General features: G+C 41.7%; 1 protein-coding gene across 1 annotated transcript in view; it reads right to left on the reverse strand.

Annotated features, from left to right (window-relative positions):
- Positions 1 to 4,160: 4,160 nt before the first annotated feature.
- LOC121548775 (ras-related protein Rab-32-like) overlaps positions 4,161 to 18,778 on the reverse strand; it is a 34,553-nt gene continuing 19,935 nt past the window's right edge. Inside the window, exons 2-3 of the mRNA XM_041860337.2 lie at positions 14,618 to 14,895; positions 4,161 to 4,329 (exon numbers count right to left, since the gene is read on the reverse strand). Of these exons, the coding sequence (XP_041716271.1) occupies positions 4,180 to 4,329; positions 14,618 to 14,895 (428 nt within the window). The 3' untranslated portion in view covers positions 4,161 to 4,179. The remainder of the gene's footprint in view (positions 4,330 to 14,617; positions 14,896 to 18,778) is intronic.

The raw sequence follows: 18,778 nt of genomic DNA on the forward strand, positions 1-18,778 counted from the left end.
GAATGCTGTGGTAGCCATGCTGGTTAAGTGTGCCTTGAATTCTAAATAAATAACAGACAGTGTCACCAGCAAAGCACCCCCACACCACCTCCTCCTCCATGCTTTACGGTGGGAGCTACACATGCGGAGATCATCCGTTCACCCACACGCGTCTCACAAAGACACAGCGGTTGGAACCAGAAATCTTACATTTGGACTCTAATGTCCATTGCTCGTGTTTCTTGGCCCACGCAGGTCTCTTCTTCTTATTGGTGTCCTTTAGTAGTGGTTTCTTTGCTGGAATTCTATCATGAAGGCCTGATTCACACAGTCCCCTCTGAACAGTTGATGTTGAGATGTGTCTGTTACTTGAACTCTGTGAAGCATTTATTTGGGCTGCAGTTTCTGAGACTGGTAACTCTAATGAACTTATCCTCTGCAGCAGAGGTAACTCTGGGTCTTCCATTCCTGTGGCTGTCCTCATGAGAGCCAGTTTCATCATAGCACTTGAAGAAACTTTCAAAGTTCTTGCCATAATATGGACTTGGTCTTTTACCAAATAGGGCTATCTTCTGTATACCACCCGCCTACCTTGTCACAACACAACTGATTGGCTCAAATGCATTCCACAAATTAACTTTTAAGAAGGCACACCTGTTAATTGAAATGCATTCCAGGTGACTACCTCATGAAGCTGGTTGAGAGAATGCCAATTGTGCAAAGCTGTCATCAAGGCAAATGGTGGCTATTTGAAGAATTTCAAATATAAAAATATTTGATCTGTTTAACACTTTTGTGGTTACTACATGATTCCATATGTGTTATTTCATAGTTTTGATGTCTTCACTATTATTCTACAATATAAAAAATAGTATAAAAAAGAAAAACCCTTGAATGAGTAGGTGTCCAAACTTTTGACTGGTAGAGTACATTAGGTCGGGTAGTATTAAACATGATTGTTGTTACACTAAATCAAGGGACACTGCTGGAGTGTGTTTGTAAGTATCAGCCAACTTGTCATAATGTGAAAACAGCTTTACTGTATATGGGGTAGTAGAAAGTAGGCCTACTGTACATTTAGCCTTTATAAAATTCCACTTGTGTCCACTTTATAAAAGTAATCAGTGGCTTAGTTATGTTGAACTGGCACTGATAGACCATTACTCAAATTGCATATGTACAGTGGGGAAAAAAAGTATTTAATCAGCCACCAATTGTGCAAGTTCTCCCACTTAAAAAGATGAGAGCGGCCTGTAATTTTCATCATAGGTACACGTCAACTATGACAGACAAAATGAGAAAAAGAAATCCAGAAAATCACATTGTAGGATTTTTAATGAATTTATTTGCAAATTATGGTGGAAAATAAGTATTTGGTCAATCACAAAAGTTTCTCAATACTTTGTTATATACCCTTTGTTGGCAATGACACAGGTCAAACGTTTTCTGTAAGTCTTCACAAGGTTTTCACACACTTGCTGGTATTTTGGCCCATTCCTCCATGCAGATCTCCTATAGAACAGTGATGTTTTGGGGCTGTCGCTGGGCAACACGGACCTTCAACTCCCTCCAAAGATTTTCTATGGGGTTGAGATCTGGAGACTGGCTAGGCCACTCCAGGACCTTGAAATGCTTCTTACGAAGCCACTCCTTCGTTGCCCAGGCGGTGTGTTTGGGATCATTGTCATGCTGAAAGACCCAGCCACGTTTCATCTTCAATGCCCTTGCTGATGGAAGGAGGTTTTCACTCAAAATCTCACGATACATGGCCCCATTCATTCTTTCCTTTACACGGATCAGTCGTCCTGGTCCCTTTGCAGAAAAACAGCCCCAAAGCATGATGTTTCCACGCCCATGCTTCACAGTAGGTATGGTGTTCTTTGGATGCAACTCAGCATTCTTTGTCCTCCAAACACGACGAGTTGAGTTTTTACCAAAAAGTTATATTTTGGTTTCATCTGACCATATGACATTCTCCCAATCCTCTTCTGGATCATCCAAATGCACTCTAGCAAACTTCAGACGGGCCTGGACATGTACTGGCTTAAGCAGGGGGACACGTCTGGCACTGCAGGATTTGAGTCCCTGGCGGCGTAGTGTGTTACTGATGGTAGGCTTTGTTACTTTGGTGCCAGCTCTCTGCAGGTCATTCACTAGGTGTGGTTCTGGGATTTTTGCTCACCGTTCTTGTGATCATTTTGACCCCACGGGGTGAGATCTTGCATGGAGCCCCAGATCGAGGGATATTATTAGTGGTCTTGTATGTCTTCCATTTCCTAATAATTGCTCCCACAGTTGATTTCTTCAAACCAAGCTGCTTACCTATTGCAGATTCAGTCTTCCCAGCCTGGTGCAGGTCTACAAATTTTGTTTCTGGTGTCCTTTGACAGCTCTTGGCCATAGTGGAGTTTGGAGTGTGACTGTTTGAGGTTGTGGACAGGTGTCTTTTATACTGATAACAAGTTCAAACAGGTGCCATTAATACAGGTAACGAGTGGAGGACAGAGGAGCCTCTTAAAGAAGAAGTTACATGTCTGTGAGAGCCAGAAATCTTGCTTGTTTGTAGGTGACCAAATACTTATTTTCCACCATAATTTGCAAATAAATTCATAAAAAATCCTACAATGTGATTTTCTGGATTTTCTTTCTCTGAATTTGTCTGTCATAGTTGATGTGTACCTATGATGAAAATTACAGGCCTCTCTCATCTTTTTAAGTGGGGGAACTTGCACAATTGGTGGCTGACTAAATACTATTTTCCCCCACTGTATACTGTATTACAGTATAAATGAGCGGAAGTCAGTAGCGAGCAAGTCAATGGGCAGTAGTAGACATTGCTGAGTGTGTCTGTGTCCTGGAGGCCAGTGTGACGTTGGTTTCTTCTCTGATAATAATAGGAGCATGGGAGAACACGAGCTGCAGTGGTGAGCAGAACAGTCTGATGACTATTACACACACACAGCCTCCTCTAAGTGGTACCGCATGGCCATGCCTGACACACACACGAGCCCAGGGAATGATGTTGTGAAACATTTTATAACGTGAATTTCCATTTCTCCGATTCCATTTTCAGTTCCTATGTTGAGCCTCGAGGGATCACCTCCAACTAGTGTTTTCGTTAACACACACAAACACACACACTTTCAATTCCATTGTGTTAAATATTGTCACTAATAAAGGATTAAGCCAAGAAGACAAAACATGCAATGCAGTCTCAATTAAAATGTTTATTATTTTTTGTTCTTGTGGTAGATTCAATGTATATTGTCACATAACCATTTGATAGACCCAGCACTTTGCTTCAAAAAGCATTTACACTTGCCTATGAAACTCAACTTCTTGGGCAGAGGGAGGGTTCACTCCCACGCCTGATGCTTTTTGTACCTCACAAGGAATTATACATCCATGATAAAGCACAAATGTTTAAAAAAAATACACATCTTAGATGTACTCTTTCGTACTATCACAAAGACATCAAGTGAAAATCCAGCAACTGCAGAAAGAGGAAATTAGGAATACATGTATAATTAGTTAACTACATGCACCGTACATGTGAAAGCTTTAAGTAGCAGTAAAAGTATTGTTGTCCATTCGTTTACTCCAATCAGGGGAGGGGCAGTAGTGTTGGGTAAAAATAAAGAGGATTAGAAATGATGCAAACTATTAATTTGATAGAACCTAAAATCTATCTGCAATATTAAAACTGATCTACACCCCCCCCAAAACAGATTAATATTTTCGAAAAAAAGGCATCAAGTCGCTTAGGGATTTCAATCAGAGTTCCTATGGTACCTTCCTTCTATTATATGTTTTTTCTTTCAAGATGTCCTTTTGTGTCCGTGTGTGACTAGCATTGCCTAGAAGAACACTTGAAAACATTACACCGATCATCATGATAAAAAACAGACAAACGTATTATTTATGGCACAGTCTTAGTCCCACCTTTGTTCACGCCTTCAGAGAAAAATATGAGAAGAAAAAAAAACTATTGAAACCATTATGAAACATGACAATTACATGCGTAATTGTGACAACAGTGTGAGAACAATGAGAACATAGTGGTAACGGTAAGAGGGTAAGTTTCTATATCTAGTGTGTCACCTCCATCAGGGTGCTCCTCTGTCTTCCACAACCAGAGCCTGATAACACAGGGCATCAGGGAGAGCACTAGATCCGGGGACGCAGTAGGAGTCCTCAGTGCTAGCAGCAGCCTGATTTACTCTCGGCAGCCATCGTCTCCTGGTCCAGTTTGATGCGGTCTCCGTTGCTCTCCTCGTACGGCAGGCCCTTGTCATTCAGCAGGATGTTCTCCACCAGGAACCGAGCTGCCTCATCCACGTTGATGTTGTCCTGGGAAAGGTAAAAAAATAACAGGCTTAAGGTTAAAGATCATCTCAATTCACATTAAAACACAAATACAGTTGCTGGGGGATATTGGTTTAGGCAGTTACCTAATGAGATGCAACATTGGTGAAACCGGTTTGGCCGCATCCATTTGTTACACAGAACATTAGCCTATAAAAAGATATAAAGCATTGGTCCTTTCTCCTCTACTCAAGCAAAATAGGTTATGTTTTCAGCTGTCAACTCCAGACGACCACCTTCCCAATGATAATGGCTGTGACTAGGCTTCCAACATTAGCAATCTGACCATAATTCTTTGATAACTCCGCTAAAGTTCTTTAGATTACTTCATATACCCCAGCAGGCATCTGAGAGGTGTCAGAGAGTGGGCCTTGAAAACAGCAGGGTTAAACCAAAGCCATCCTCCTTTTGTCTTTTTTTGCTCCTCGGCAGACGAGCGCAGCACAGCACAAAGCTGTCATCCCTCGCTTTGGAAAGGTTATGAATATTAATGAGTCTTCTCCAGGCCTCGACTGTAGCTAAGGCATGTACAAAGGGACACTTCAGAGATACAGCCAGGGCACCTTGGGAGTAGCGAAACTCAGGGTTAGTGTATGACTGGACCACACAAGTGTGTCAACGCCGCATCAAACAGAATTGAGAGGCCTAAGTCGATGGAGCATGGCATCAAACACATCAAAGTTCATCTAATTATGAATGCAGATGGGATTTCAACTAAAATTCTTCAAGTTTTTTGAGTTTGACTATTTGAGAATAAACTGCTCTTTGATTAGGATGTATTATGCTGGTGAGGTCATGAACACAGGACGAATCTGGTGTGTCAATAAATAAGGAAATCAAAACCCAATTGAAGTCCAATAAAAATAAGCAGGCAAACAAACCTCGTAATTATTTAGTTCAGGTTTGGACTTGGGAAAGCTAATCCGAAATAAATTCTAAGAACCTCCCTAAAGTCTAGAACCACAGACTCAGATAGGACAACCCCCAACACAAAACACTGCAGGTTCTTTTTAAAGATCCTTACTTATTTTTTGTAATTTTAAATAGATTTCTAAATATTTTTGTAAATGATTGTAAAGCCCAATATAGTACACCCTTGACATATGGATTCCGCATGGTCTCTCTCTCTGAGCTGTCCAGCAGTCGATGTCTCAACCACAAGATGTCACAGAAAGTCATGTGACCTGTGTGCCTTCCCCAACCTTTAGGGACCGTAGCCTGAGGCATGCTTCTGAATGCTTGGCCGATCCTTCACATGGTGACCAATGTTCCCTCTAAGCAGTGCGCGCGCCAACAGGTCGATCGCGATAAAAGCCATACAATTATTGTAAAGTACTATATTGGGCTTTACAATCATTTACAAAAAGACTTAGAAATCTATTTAAAATTACAAAAAATAAGTAAGGATCTTTAAAAAGAACCTGCAGTGTTTTGTGTTGAGGGATGTCCTATCGGAGTCTGTGGTTCTAGACTTTAGGGAGGTTCTTAGAATAGATCTCAGATCAGCTTTCCCAAGTCCAAAGTATCTCTCTTTTTCAAACTAGCAATGCAGAGCAATTTCATTCCCCAGAAACTATATTACAACAAATATTATGGTTGACCTCAAATGTGCTGGTTGATAAAATACCTGTATTTATGGAAAAGATGTTTGAGAATTGTATTTTGTTTTTAAATGATATTGTAAATTGTAATGGTAGAGTTATGCCATTCATGGAGCTATCGGAATTGTATGGGAAGGTCTGCTCAATCCAAGATTACAACCAACAAATGGAGGAGGCAGGTGGCAGCGGGAGGAGGTAGGGAACTGGTCTGTCTGCCCAATATAAAAACTGGCAGAGGAACAAAAATAGCATAAATAGGAAAGTATACTGGTTTCATCTGAGGACCAGGATGTTGACGGCTGTGCCATACAGATTGCTAAATAGCTGGGAAGAGATTTTTTATGTACCGATTCCATGGCACAGGGTGTATGAGTTGATATATAAAATGACGCAAGATTCAAGACTTTGAGCTTTTCATCAAAAATTCTTGTACAGAAAATTCTTGCCACAAACAAAATGTTGAATATTTGGGGCATACAATCATCGCAGCTCTGCAGATTTTGTTGTGAGGATACAGAATCAAGACCATTTGTTCTGGTATTGCCCTCAGTTAGCCTGTTTCTGGTTTCAGGTTCAGGAATGGCTGAAAAGCATAATATTAATCTAAAACTGACTCTAGAAATAGCATTGTCGGGAGATTTGGAGAGACCTGGTCAGTCAATTACTAATATACTAATACTCTTAGTAAAAGTATTTATCTTCAACTCGCAATCTGTGGATTCTATTCGATTAGATAGATTTAAAATTGTATGTTAAATAATAATAATAATAATAAGCCATTTAGCAGACGCTTTTATCCAAAGCGACTTACAGTCATGTGTGCATACATTTTTACGTATGGGTGGTCCCGGGGATCGAACCCACTACCCTGGCGTTACAAGCGCCATGCTCTACCAATTGAGCTACAGAGGACCATTAAACATCACGGCATATTTGAATGATACACTATATATACTAAAGTATGTGGACACCCCTTCAAATTAGTGGAATCTGCTATTTCAGTCACACCCATTGCTGACAGGTGTATAAAATCGAGTACACAGCCATGCAATCTCCATAGATAAACATTGGCAGTAGAATGGCCTTAGTGAAGAGCTCAGTGACTTTCAACGTGGCACCGTCATAGGATGCCACCTTTCCAACAAGTCAGCTCATAAAATGTCTTCCCTGCTAGAGCTGCCCTGGTCATCTGTAAGTGCTGTTATTGTGAAGTGGAAAAGTCTAGGAGCAACAACGGCTCAGCTGCGAAGTGGTAGGCCACACAAGCTCACAGAACAGGACCGCCGAGTGCTGAAGCGCTTAAAAATCCTGTCCTCTGTTGCAACACTCACTACCGAGTTCCAAACTGCCTCTGGAAACAACATCAGCACAAGAACTGTTAGTCGGAAGCTTCATGAAATGGGTTTCCATGGCCAAGCAGCCGCACACAAGCCTAAGCTCACCATGCGGAATGCCAAGCGTCGGCTGGAGTGGTGTAAAGATTGCTGCCATTGGACTCTGAAGCAGTGGAAATGCTTTCTCTGGAGTGATAAATCACGCTTCACCATCTGGCAGTCCGACGGACGAATCTGGGTTTGGCGGATGCCAGGAGAACACTATCTTCTCTTATGCATAGTGTCAACTGTAACGTTTGGTGGAGGAGGAATAATGGTCTGGGGCTGTTTTTCATGGTTTGGGCTTAGTTCCTACAGCATACAATTACATTCTAGACGATTCTGTGCTTCCAACTTTGTGGCAACAGTTTGGGGAAGGCCCTTTCCTGTTTCAGCATGCCCATGTGTACAAAGCAATGTCCATACAGAAATGGAGGGGGAGGTTTTTTTGGGGGGGGGAGTCTCGGATGGTTGAGGGGCATCTCTCGGGGAACTGTGGGAGGGGATCTTGGATGGTTGGTGGCCTGGCGTTTGGGAGGTTGGGTGAGTGGCCGAGAGGTCGCTGGTTAGGGTCCCCGATTCGACTTGGTGGGAGATCTGTCGATGTGCCCTTGGGCGGGGCGTTTGATCCTGGTTGCTCCTGTGGGTCGCTCTGGATGGGAGTGTCTTCTAGATGACTAAACATAATTGTTGAGCAGCTTCACTGCAGGTAGATTGTATGTTTTAAATTCAATACAAAAAATACACACAAAAAATTAATAAAATAAGATTAAGCCTGTATGGCTAATGTGGCCAATGCATTACTGAGCATCAACTGAAGGGTGAGTATCTAGGGCAAATGATTGTGCAAACTGCGTGTGTCCATGAATGTGGGGTGGTATACTTTGTCTTGTAACTAGCGTTCAACTAGCGTTTTGTTTGTTGTTTTGGGGCTATTTTTCCTGGTTGCTACATCTGCTGTGTAGCTGGTCAGTTCCCTACAGCCAAGAAGTTATTTCATAATTCCTCAGTAATTCAGAAACATGAGGCCGGTGAGAAAAACAGATCCAGCTGAGCTCCTCAGAGAGCCTTTCATGTGTGATTGAGTCAGTGAGAGACAGACAGACAGACGAGGAAGGGAAGGAGAACGGGAGAGAAGGAGGGGGACCAATGGAGAGAGGTAAATAGAGAAAGACAGTGAGAAGCAGAAAGAGAGAGAGTGATATTTCCCTTGAGTCTCATAATTAAGGAGATGGTTGTTAGAATAGTGGTTCAGCACAAAATAAGGGCAGACATTTCTCTAAAAACACACGGGTGGTACATGCACACACACAGCCAGAGCTCCATACGTGCACACACACAGCCAGAGCTCCATACGTGCACACACACAGCCAGAGCTCCATACGTGCACACACACAGCCAGAGCTCCATACGTGCACACACACAGCCAGAGCTCCATACGTGCACACACACAGCCAGAGCTCCATACGTGCACACACACAGCCAGAGCTCCATACGTGCACACACACAGCCAGAGCTCCATACGTGCACACACACAGCCAGAGCTCCATACGTGCACACACACAGCCAGAGCTCCATACGTGCACACACACAGCCAGAGCTCCATACGTGCACACACACAGCCAGAGCTCCATACGTGCACACACACAGCCAGAGCGCCATGCCAACCATCTGAGTTATGTCCCCTAATGGAGTCATTTATCTTAGGAACATGTGCTGGTGCATGCTGGGTACTGGCACACCTTCTGTCACTCACATGAACACACACACTCACATGCGTATGCACAGCTGCAGGTGATGACAGAAAAGGGAATTCAGTAGCATGGACATTTTGCATTTCACGAAGCCTGAGAAATCCTGAAAGCTAATGTTTGCCATTCTGTTTAACTGTTAGACAGTAGTGCTCACTGCATACAATCCCACAGGCTAAAAAAACACACACACGCACACAATTCTCAAGGCTTTGAACAGACATAGATAAAGCCTTTCTCACAATGAAGGTTAATAGGTTATCCTAGGAGAAATTATACAGAAAATAAAGTTTTCAAAGTAATAATCAGGGTGGCTTCATGAGGGGCATTTTACATTGGATATGAATATTGATTGTGCTACATGATTCAACACATGATGGCCTATTATGAGTGTATCTGTATAAGGTTGGACTTGACCGATTCTTCAGGGAGGAATTCTCTCCTATAGCAGAGATGGGGCTGAAATAGCAGTGGCCTGCTTTGGTTTCTAGTGGCACACTTAAGCTATAATCAGTCAAAGGACATGTCTAAGCTCTTACAGGTCTAACAGCTCAGGATTTGAGCTGGGAAATGCCGAGGGTATCACATCCTCAAAGCTGATAAAGAGACAGTTTGTGTGGCTCTAAAAGGTCTCCCTGTGGGCTAGGGCAGTGGTTCCCAACCAGGAGTACTAGGACCCCTGAGGGTACATGGCCTATCCACAGGGGGTACTTGAGAAGACTCGTGAGACCATAAGCCTACTGGTAAAATGCACATGAGGGGATACTTCAGGGGTTCTCCATGCAGAGAAAGAAATCTGTTGGTGGTACAGTAAAAAATAAAGTTGGGAACTACCGGGCTAGGGAATGTGGATGTACCTGGTGTGTGTGTGTGTGCGCGCATGCTACAACTGTCTAAACAAACCCTGCTCAAACACATATTGTTTCATTGGTGTGTATGACCCCCCTCTCAGACCTGGTACAGTGTCTGTCTGGAATGGTGCTACTGTGTGTAGGGAACAGGGGCACTGCAGGGGAACGTGTGAGAGGTAACTGTCGTTTACCCAGGGTTAGGGGCTTGTGGGGGCATCAGAATTGCAGTAACAGGAGCTAGCAGAAACCTAAAGACCCAGTGAACTGAGGCACACACACACACACACACACACACACACAAAAAGAGAGAGTTCCCTCCATTGCTTCATGACAGGCAGATCCCAGTTGACCTAATTTTCACACAGAGAGAGCCGATTGCTACACACATTCTTTACACACACATATACATATATACAGTTCATTCAGAAAGTATTCAGACATACATTACATTACATTTTAGTCATTTAGCAGACGCTCTTATCCAGAGCGACTTACAGTTAGTGAATACATATTTTTTTTTATACTGGCCCCCCGTGGGAATCGAACCCACAACCCTGGCGTTGCAAACGCCATGCTCTATCAACTGAGCTACATCCCTGCCGGCCATTCCCCCCTACCCTGGACGACGCTGGGCCAATTGTGCGCCGCCCATGAGTCTCCCGGTCGCGGCCGGCGGCGACAGAGCCTGGATAGACCCCTTCCCTTTTTACACATTATGTTACATTACAGCCTTATTCTAAAATGGATGAAATTATATTTTTCCCTCATCAATCTTCACACAATACCCCATAATGACAAAGTGAAAACAGGTTTTTAGAAATGTTTGCAATATCTGTGGCATTGTGTTGTGACAAAACTGCACATTTTATTGTCCCCAGCACAAGGTGCACCTGTGTAATGATCATGCTGTTTAATCAGCTTCTTGATATGCCAAGGAGAAATGCTCACTTACAGGGATGTAAACATATTTGTGCACAACATTTTAGAGAAATACGCTTTTTGTGCGTATGGAACATTTCTCATGAAACATGGGACCAACACTTTACATGTTGCGTTTAGATTTTTGTTCAGCATACATACATACATACATACATACATACATACATACATACATACATACATACATACATACATACATACATACATACATACATACATACATACATACATACATACATACATACATACATACATACATACATACATACATACATACATACATACATACATACATACATAACATACATACATACATACATACATACATACATACATACATACATACATACATACATACATACATACATACATACATACATACATACATACATACATACATACATACATACATACATACATACATACATACATACATACATACATACATACATACATACATACATACATACATACATACATACATACATACATACATACATACATACATACATACATACATACATACATACATACATACATACATACATACATACATACATACATACATACATACATACATACATACATACATACATACATACATACATACATACATACATACATACATACATACATACATACATACATACATACATACATACATACATACATACACATACATACATACATACATACATACATACATACATACATACATACATACATACATACATACATACATACATACATACATACATACATACATACATACATACATACATACATACATACATACATACATACATACATACATACATACATACATACATACATACATACATACATACATACATACATACATACATACATACATACATACATACATACATACATACATACATACATACATACATACATACATACATACATACATACATACATACATACATACATACATACATACATACATACATACATACATACATACATACATACATACATACATACATACATACATACATACATACATACATACATACATACATACATACATACATACATACATACATACATACATACATACATACATACATACATACATACATACATACATACATACATACATACATACATACATACATACATACATACATACATACATACATACATACATACATACATACATACATACAGTACCAGTCAAAAGTTTGGACACACCTACTCATTCAAGGGTTTTTCTTTATTTTTACTATTTTCTACATTGTAGAATAATAGTGAAGACATCAAAACTATGAGAAAACACATATGGAATCATGTAGTAACCAAAAAAGTGTTAAACAAAATATATGTTATATTTGAGATTCTTCAAATAGCCACCCTTTGCCTTGATGACAGCTTTTCACACGCTTGGCATTCTCGCAACCAGCTTCACCTGGAATAATTTTCCAACAGTCTTGAAGGGGTTCCCACATATGCTGAGCACTTGTTGGCTGCTTTTCCTTCACTCTGCCGTCCGACTCATCCCAAACCATCTCAATTGGGTTGAGGTCGGGGGATTGTGGAGGCCAGGTCATCTGATGTAGCACTCCATCACTCTCCTTCTTGGTAAAATAGCCCTTACACAGCCTGGAGATGTGTTAGGTCATTGTCCTGTTAAAAAACAAATGATAGTCCCACTAAGCCCAAACCAGATGGGACACGGCGGTTTGAACCAAAAATCTCAAATTTGGACTCCAGACCAAAGGACAAATTTCCACCGGTCTAATGTACATTGCTCGTGTTTCTTGGCCCAAGCAGGTCTCTTCTTCTTATTGGTGTCCTTTAGTAGTGGTTTCTTTGCAGGAATTCGACCATGAAGGCCTGATTCACACAGTATCCTCTGAACAGTTGATGTTGAGATGTGTCTGTTACTTGAACTCTGTGAAGCATTTATTTGGGCTGCAATTTCTGAGGCTGGTAACTCTAATGAACTTATCTTCTGCAGCAGAGGTAACTCTGGGTCTTCCATTCCTGTGGCGGTCCTCATGAGAACCAGTTTCATCATAGTGCTTGATAGTCTTTACGACTGCACTTGAAGAAACTTTCAAAGTTCTTGACATGTTCCGTATTGACTGACCTTCACGTCTTAAAGTAATGATGGAATGTCGTTTCTCTTTGCTTATGTAAGCTGTTCTTGCCATAATACGGACTTGGTCTTTTACCAAATCTTCTGTAACCCCACCTACCTTGTCACAACACAACTGATTGGCTCAAACGCATTAAGAAGGAAATAAATTCCACAAATTAACTTTTAAGAAGGCACACCTGTTAAATTAAATGCATTCCAGGTAACTACCTCATGAAGCTGGTTGAGAGAATGCCAAGAGTGTGCAAAGCTGTCATCAAGGCAAATGGTGGCTATTTGAAGAATCTCAAATATAAAATATATTCTGATTTGTTTAACACTTTTTTGGTTACTACATGATTCCATATGTGTTATTTCATAGGTTTGATGTCTTCACTATTATGTAGAAAATAGTAAAAATAAAGAAAAACCCTGGAATGAGTAGGTGTGTCCAAACTTTTGACTGGTAGTGTACATATATACATACACCTTAACGAAATCCTGCTCCCTGATCCCTAATACTACAAATGTAATTTTGAATTTCTCTCTAAAGACCTCGCCTAACAACCTCCAATAAAAAGCTTTAAGCTGTCAAACAAAGCAGAGTGTTGTCAGATGAGGATATGCACTCAATTGAAGGCCTTTTACATATCTTGGAATGGCATTGAAGACAGCTTCCATTATTGTTGTTATTGTGACGCTGGCTGGAACTGTTGGCTAGCATGCTTCTGTCTCTCCTAACTTAAAGTGCTCAGAGTGACACGGTGGGGTATGCTTGTGTTTTCCAACTCTGCTCCTTTCAACAGCACAATGACCCACAGTACAAATAATTAGATTTGGCAGCACGAGGAGTACTGCTACCAAATGTTTTGATTTAACTCCCCCCAGTCAGGGCTTAAATCACCAGTGGCTTAACACTTGTATTACATTACCTTTTCATGCTATTCTTGCCTTAGTTTTTTCCCCATCTATTCAGTGTTCGATGTTGCACAAAAAAACTATCATAAAAACAATGCACAGTAACGTCATGTGTGAAGCATGATTTAAAATGGTAAGCTGCAGTGAATCAGCCATGCAACTAGAGCCATGAAAGCACTGGTTTATCCTTAATACACTGAGGAATGTCAGCCATCTTAAACATGTGGCCTTAATATGGGCAATTTCATGCTACTCTGAGCTGATCTGAGTAATACAGAAAAAGGTTTGTCCTTGTGTTTGTCGTTGACAATCCACATATTTGCATTTTTTTTTTTTACTGGAAAGCAACCTGTAAAACATTAGGAAACAACCTTGGAAACAAAGACCTACAGTTACCTTCAGTTCAAGCTGATAAAAAAAGCCTAATGCACACACTAGCTGTAATAGTATTTGTAGTACTATTACTGTAGTTAATGCTTTATGATTTGGGGAGAGCTAATAGCTACAAAGCACACTGTTATAGCAGAGGAGGCTAGTGGAGGGGAGGACAGCTCATAATCATGTCTGGAATGGAGTGAATGTAATGGTATCAAACAAATGGAAACCAGGTGTTTGATGTGTTTGAAACCATTTCATTCCAGCCATTACTATGAGCCTGTCCTCCCCATTTAAAGTACCACCAGCCACCACTGTGTTATAGTCTTATGGTGTAGGCGTATTTGTGTGTGTGTCTCACCTTGGCCGAGGTCTCGAACCAGCCCAGGAAGCCAGTCTCTTTACAGAAGTTGTCCATGAGGGAAGTGTTGTTGGAGGTCTCATTTTTCTGGTCACACTTATTGGCCAGCAGCACTGAGGGGATAGGACTCCCATTGGCCAGTTTCACCTTGCTGTCCAAGTCGTGTTTCCATTTGGACACGGCCTCAAACGTGGAGCCCCTCGTCACGTCAAACACCACGAATGCCCCCACCGCCTCCTTGTAGTATACCCGCGTCATGTTCCCAAATCGCTCCTGACCTGCATGGGGGACAGGAAAGCAACACGATCAGAAACTCAATGGGTCAATGGTACAGTACATAATTAAACCTAGTAGGCCTGTGTCAAAGTAGGTAAGGAGATGGACTAGTTAGTAAACAAAATGCTGTTGGTTCAAATGCTCAATGGGTTACAAAATGCAGAGGTTCTGTTACAGCCCAAAAGAGGACATCAGAAAGGGGTCAAAGAAAAACAAGCCATCTGAATGTACAAAACATAGGAGCAGGCCTATATGAGAGGGGTGGGAGCGACTTAGCCTTTGAGTGTTGCTAATGAGACATCAAAGCAGGGCCTGTTCCTTCTGTACGCACACAGATAGACCTGTGACAGGACATTCCACCGGCCCCATTACCCAGCGCATTGAGCACAGCACAACAAGGACCACTTGTGAGATCGATTACTCCACTACATCACTCACATTTGAGACATTTAAAAGGTGCCAGTTAGGGGAGAATTAGCCCAGTTTACCAGGAATACGTACATGTTTTAGACATGGATATAAAACTGAGTGAGGATTAGCCAGTGTTTCATCAGATGACAGATGAAGGTAAAAGTCTCTCAGTCTCAAGTAAAATCAATGTGTTAAGTCTTGAGGCTGCATTCAGAAGACGAGATATTTAACATATTTTATTCTCCTTCTCCAAAGAGCTGTGTGAGAGTAGTGGTTTGCCTTCATTTTGGTTCCCCTTCCCCACCAAATATGACAAACGGATCCTGACCCACTTTTTCTAATTTGTCATGACTCTAATCCAAAGACACAAGCCAAGAAAGAAATCTGCCTCCTCGATAATGAACCCTTTCTCTCCAGTCTTACTGGGAGGAATCTGGAGTGATGCTTTACAAAGTGAAAGCAAGGGGAATTACCACCGGGATCTGGGGTGTCACTATCAATCTAAGCAAGGCACTACTCAAAATACAGTCACCACAATGGCAGGACTATTATTCCATAGCCATTTTATCAGTCTGTATATTAGCTACTAATCTCAGAGAGGAGTGAAAATGCAGACACTGATAATGAATGGCCAAGTGCCTGCGGCATTGATTAACAATTTGCACGCATAGCTTTAGTCGACATGGAGCATGGGTTGTAAATAATATGAGGATGATTGTCCTATCTAAATCACCTTAATGTGTATGTATACCTTAAATACAACTGAACAAACTACAAATTATGTCAGATGACAAGTCAAATAAAATGGATATTATGCTTTCAAGCATTTCCCCTGTTGTATGTGTGGCAATTTGGTTTGGAAATTGCAACACAATTGACCCTAACAATTTTACATGAATGCGAACTGGACAAAACCTTGAGAGCAAACAGATTTGAGGTGGAGTCCCATCTTCCACAAACCATTTCCAGGACAATAATTTATAGAACCTTCAAGACTGCTGAAATCAATCAACCTGTGAGTGATTGTTCACTGAGGCGTACCTCAATTAAGGTGAATCTTTGGTTGGGGGATTAATGGGAAGACTTTACCTCTGCTTTACCTGGCTGGGGTCCAGGATCACACCCCTGCAGCAATTCTCTCTCTCTCTCTGATCAGACCTCTTCTACATGTTACATCATTTGCCGATCATAAGGCTTCCTACATTTGTGTCAGGCAGGTTGCATGTGTGTGAGACTGACAGCCATATAAGGGGATGAAAGAGCATCTGCACTCCACTGAACACTGCTGCCTGCCCCACAGACAGTCCAAAAAGAGAGGGATAAAGTGGAACAGACAGAGCTGTGATCATCCTCCCATCTCTGAGCACTTGCGGATCCACCCCTCTGCCGTTTCTCAGAAGAATACTTAGTCGGAATGGAACATAGAAGACTTCAGATTGTTCTGGGGTGTTCTGTTAAAGCATCCAATAAAGTTTTTTAGAATGCTAGAAGGCTCTCAGTTCCATGTCCACATGTCTGTATGGATGTTTAAAACCATGTGCACACACACACACACACACAGAGACAGAGATCTATTCTGATGATATCACTATGGGTTCTTTACATTTACATTTACATTTTAGTCATTTAGCAGACGCTCTTATCCAGAGCGACTTACAGTTAGTGACTACATATTTTTTTTTATACTGGCCCCCCGTGGGAATCGAACCCACAACCCTGGCGTTGCAAACGCCATGCTCTATCAACTGAGCTACATCCCTGCCGGCCATTCCCTCCCCTACTCTGGACGACGCTGGGCCAATTGTGCGCCGCCCATGAGTCTCCCGGTCGCGGCCGGCTGCGACAAAGCCTGGATTCGAACCAGGATCTCTAGTGGCACAGTTAGCACTGCGATGCAGTGCCTTAGACCACTGCGCCACTCAGGAGTGAGTGGTTCGAATCCAGGCTCAGGAGTGAGTGGTTCGAATGTTGGCTTTAACTTTACCCTTTCTCTATGACAGAAAAGTCTCATCAGAAGATGACAGAGCACCCATGGTATGTTATTGAAGAGATCTGGCAGGTTGCTATGCTAATCTGGCAACAGCTCAGTTGGTTTTGATACATTTACATTTACATTTTAGTCATTTAGCAGACGCTCTTATCCAGAGCGACTTACAGTTAGTGAGTGCATACATTTTTGATACATCTAACTGAGCCTGGTGAAGGATTGATTTATGGTCTAATTGCCAGTTCCACAAACAACAAACCAGTATGTACCAGCTCTGAGAGCAGGTGGCCAATGCCCAGATATTTTAAGGGGTTGCATGACTCATGGCTACCTTCTCACCTAATTCTAAAATGACCATCCAAGAAAGAACTTTGTGTTGGAATGTGGACATCAAATTAGAAGGATAATGACGTGGCAGTGTTTAAAAATGGTCGCACTGACTGAACACATGTAAGTTACTCACAACAGAAATGGGCATTGCTGCTGTTGCAGCACACTTAATCCAAGTGCAATGAGGAGTAGCTCACCTCACTGCACAGCACTAGTCTCCACTGCAGCCAAGTTAAACACTGAATAAAGAGAGCTGTTTCAGGAACCGTGATGGCAGTTTCTCCCCCATGCAGTTTCACTTCATTACAGGTACTTACCCAGCTACGTATGGAAACTGAGCGGCATGTCGCAGTGCGGGTGTGAGTGAGGGAGTCAATACACCGAGGGGCCTATGGGCCTGCTCAGTAATTGCTCATAATTGAGGGTCTAAATTTAGTCAGTTTAACCCCAGGTGAATTCACTGGGGACACGGCACAGTGGGAAGGAGAGATGATGGATTGAAATAAAGGCTTTCATTTCCAGGCCTTTTGGTGCCCAGAGATCCAAGAGAAGAAGTCTTAGAAGAGGAATACAGAAATAAGAAAAACAGAAAAAATAACCTAATTAAACGTTTTCCGGGCATATTTCTTGGGTAACACTTTATTTTGAGGGTACCTAGAGAGGTGTCATGCCCATAGGGGGCACAGGGGCACGTGCCCCCTCAGATTTGTCCTTTTTCAAATCTTTCGGTGTAATACTACTAGCCACCTAGCCACTTTATGAAGTTGTCTTTAGCTAGCCCAGATAGGGAACCTATCTCCCAACCTCATAACTAGCTACCAAGAAGCCATTTCAGGCTATCAATTAAGTTAGAGTAGCTAGCTTGTCTAACTATTTTACCTGGCATGCCTACTGGCAACGATGGTAGGTCTTTAGAAAAGCAAGCAATTACTAAATAAGACTCACATTCCTTTCAATCTTTCACCCAGATTCAGAGATGTAGAGAAGCAGTTTTTGTAAAAAAAATTAAAATAAGTCAGGAGGATACAGACGGCTGAAGAGGTATGCTTAGATATGCAGTAAAATAAACATTTTGACATAGAATTAAGCATAATGATTATGTCTTTAGATAGCAGGAAAATGTGTTTCAGGTGTTTGAAAAATGCACAATTCCTCCA

Source organism: Coregonus clupeaformis, chromosome 33, assembly GCF_020615455.1.
Source record: "Coregonus clupeaformis isolate EN_2021a chromosome 33, ASM2061545v1, whole genome shotgun sequence".
Taxonomy (NCBI): domain Eukaryota; kingdom Metazoa; phylum Chordata; class Actinopteri; order Salmoniformes; family Salmonidae; genus Coregonus; species Coregonus clupeaformis.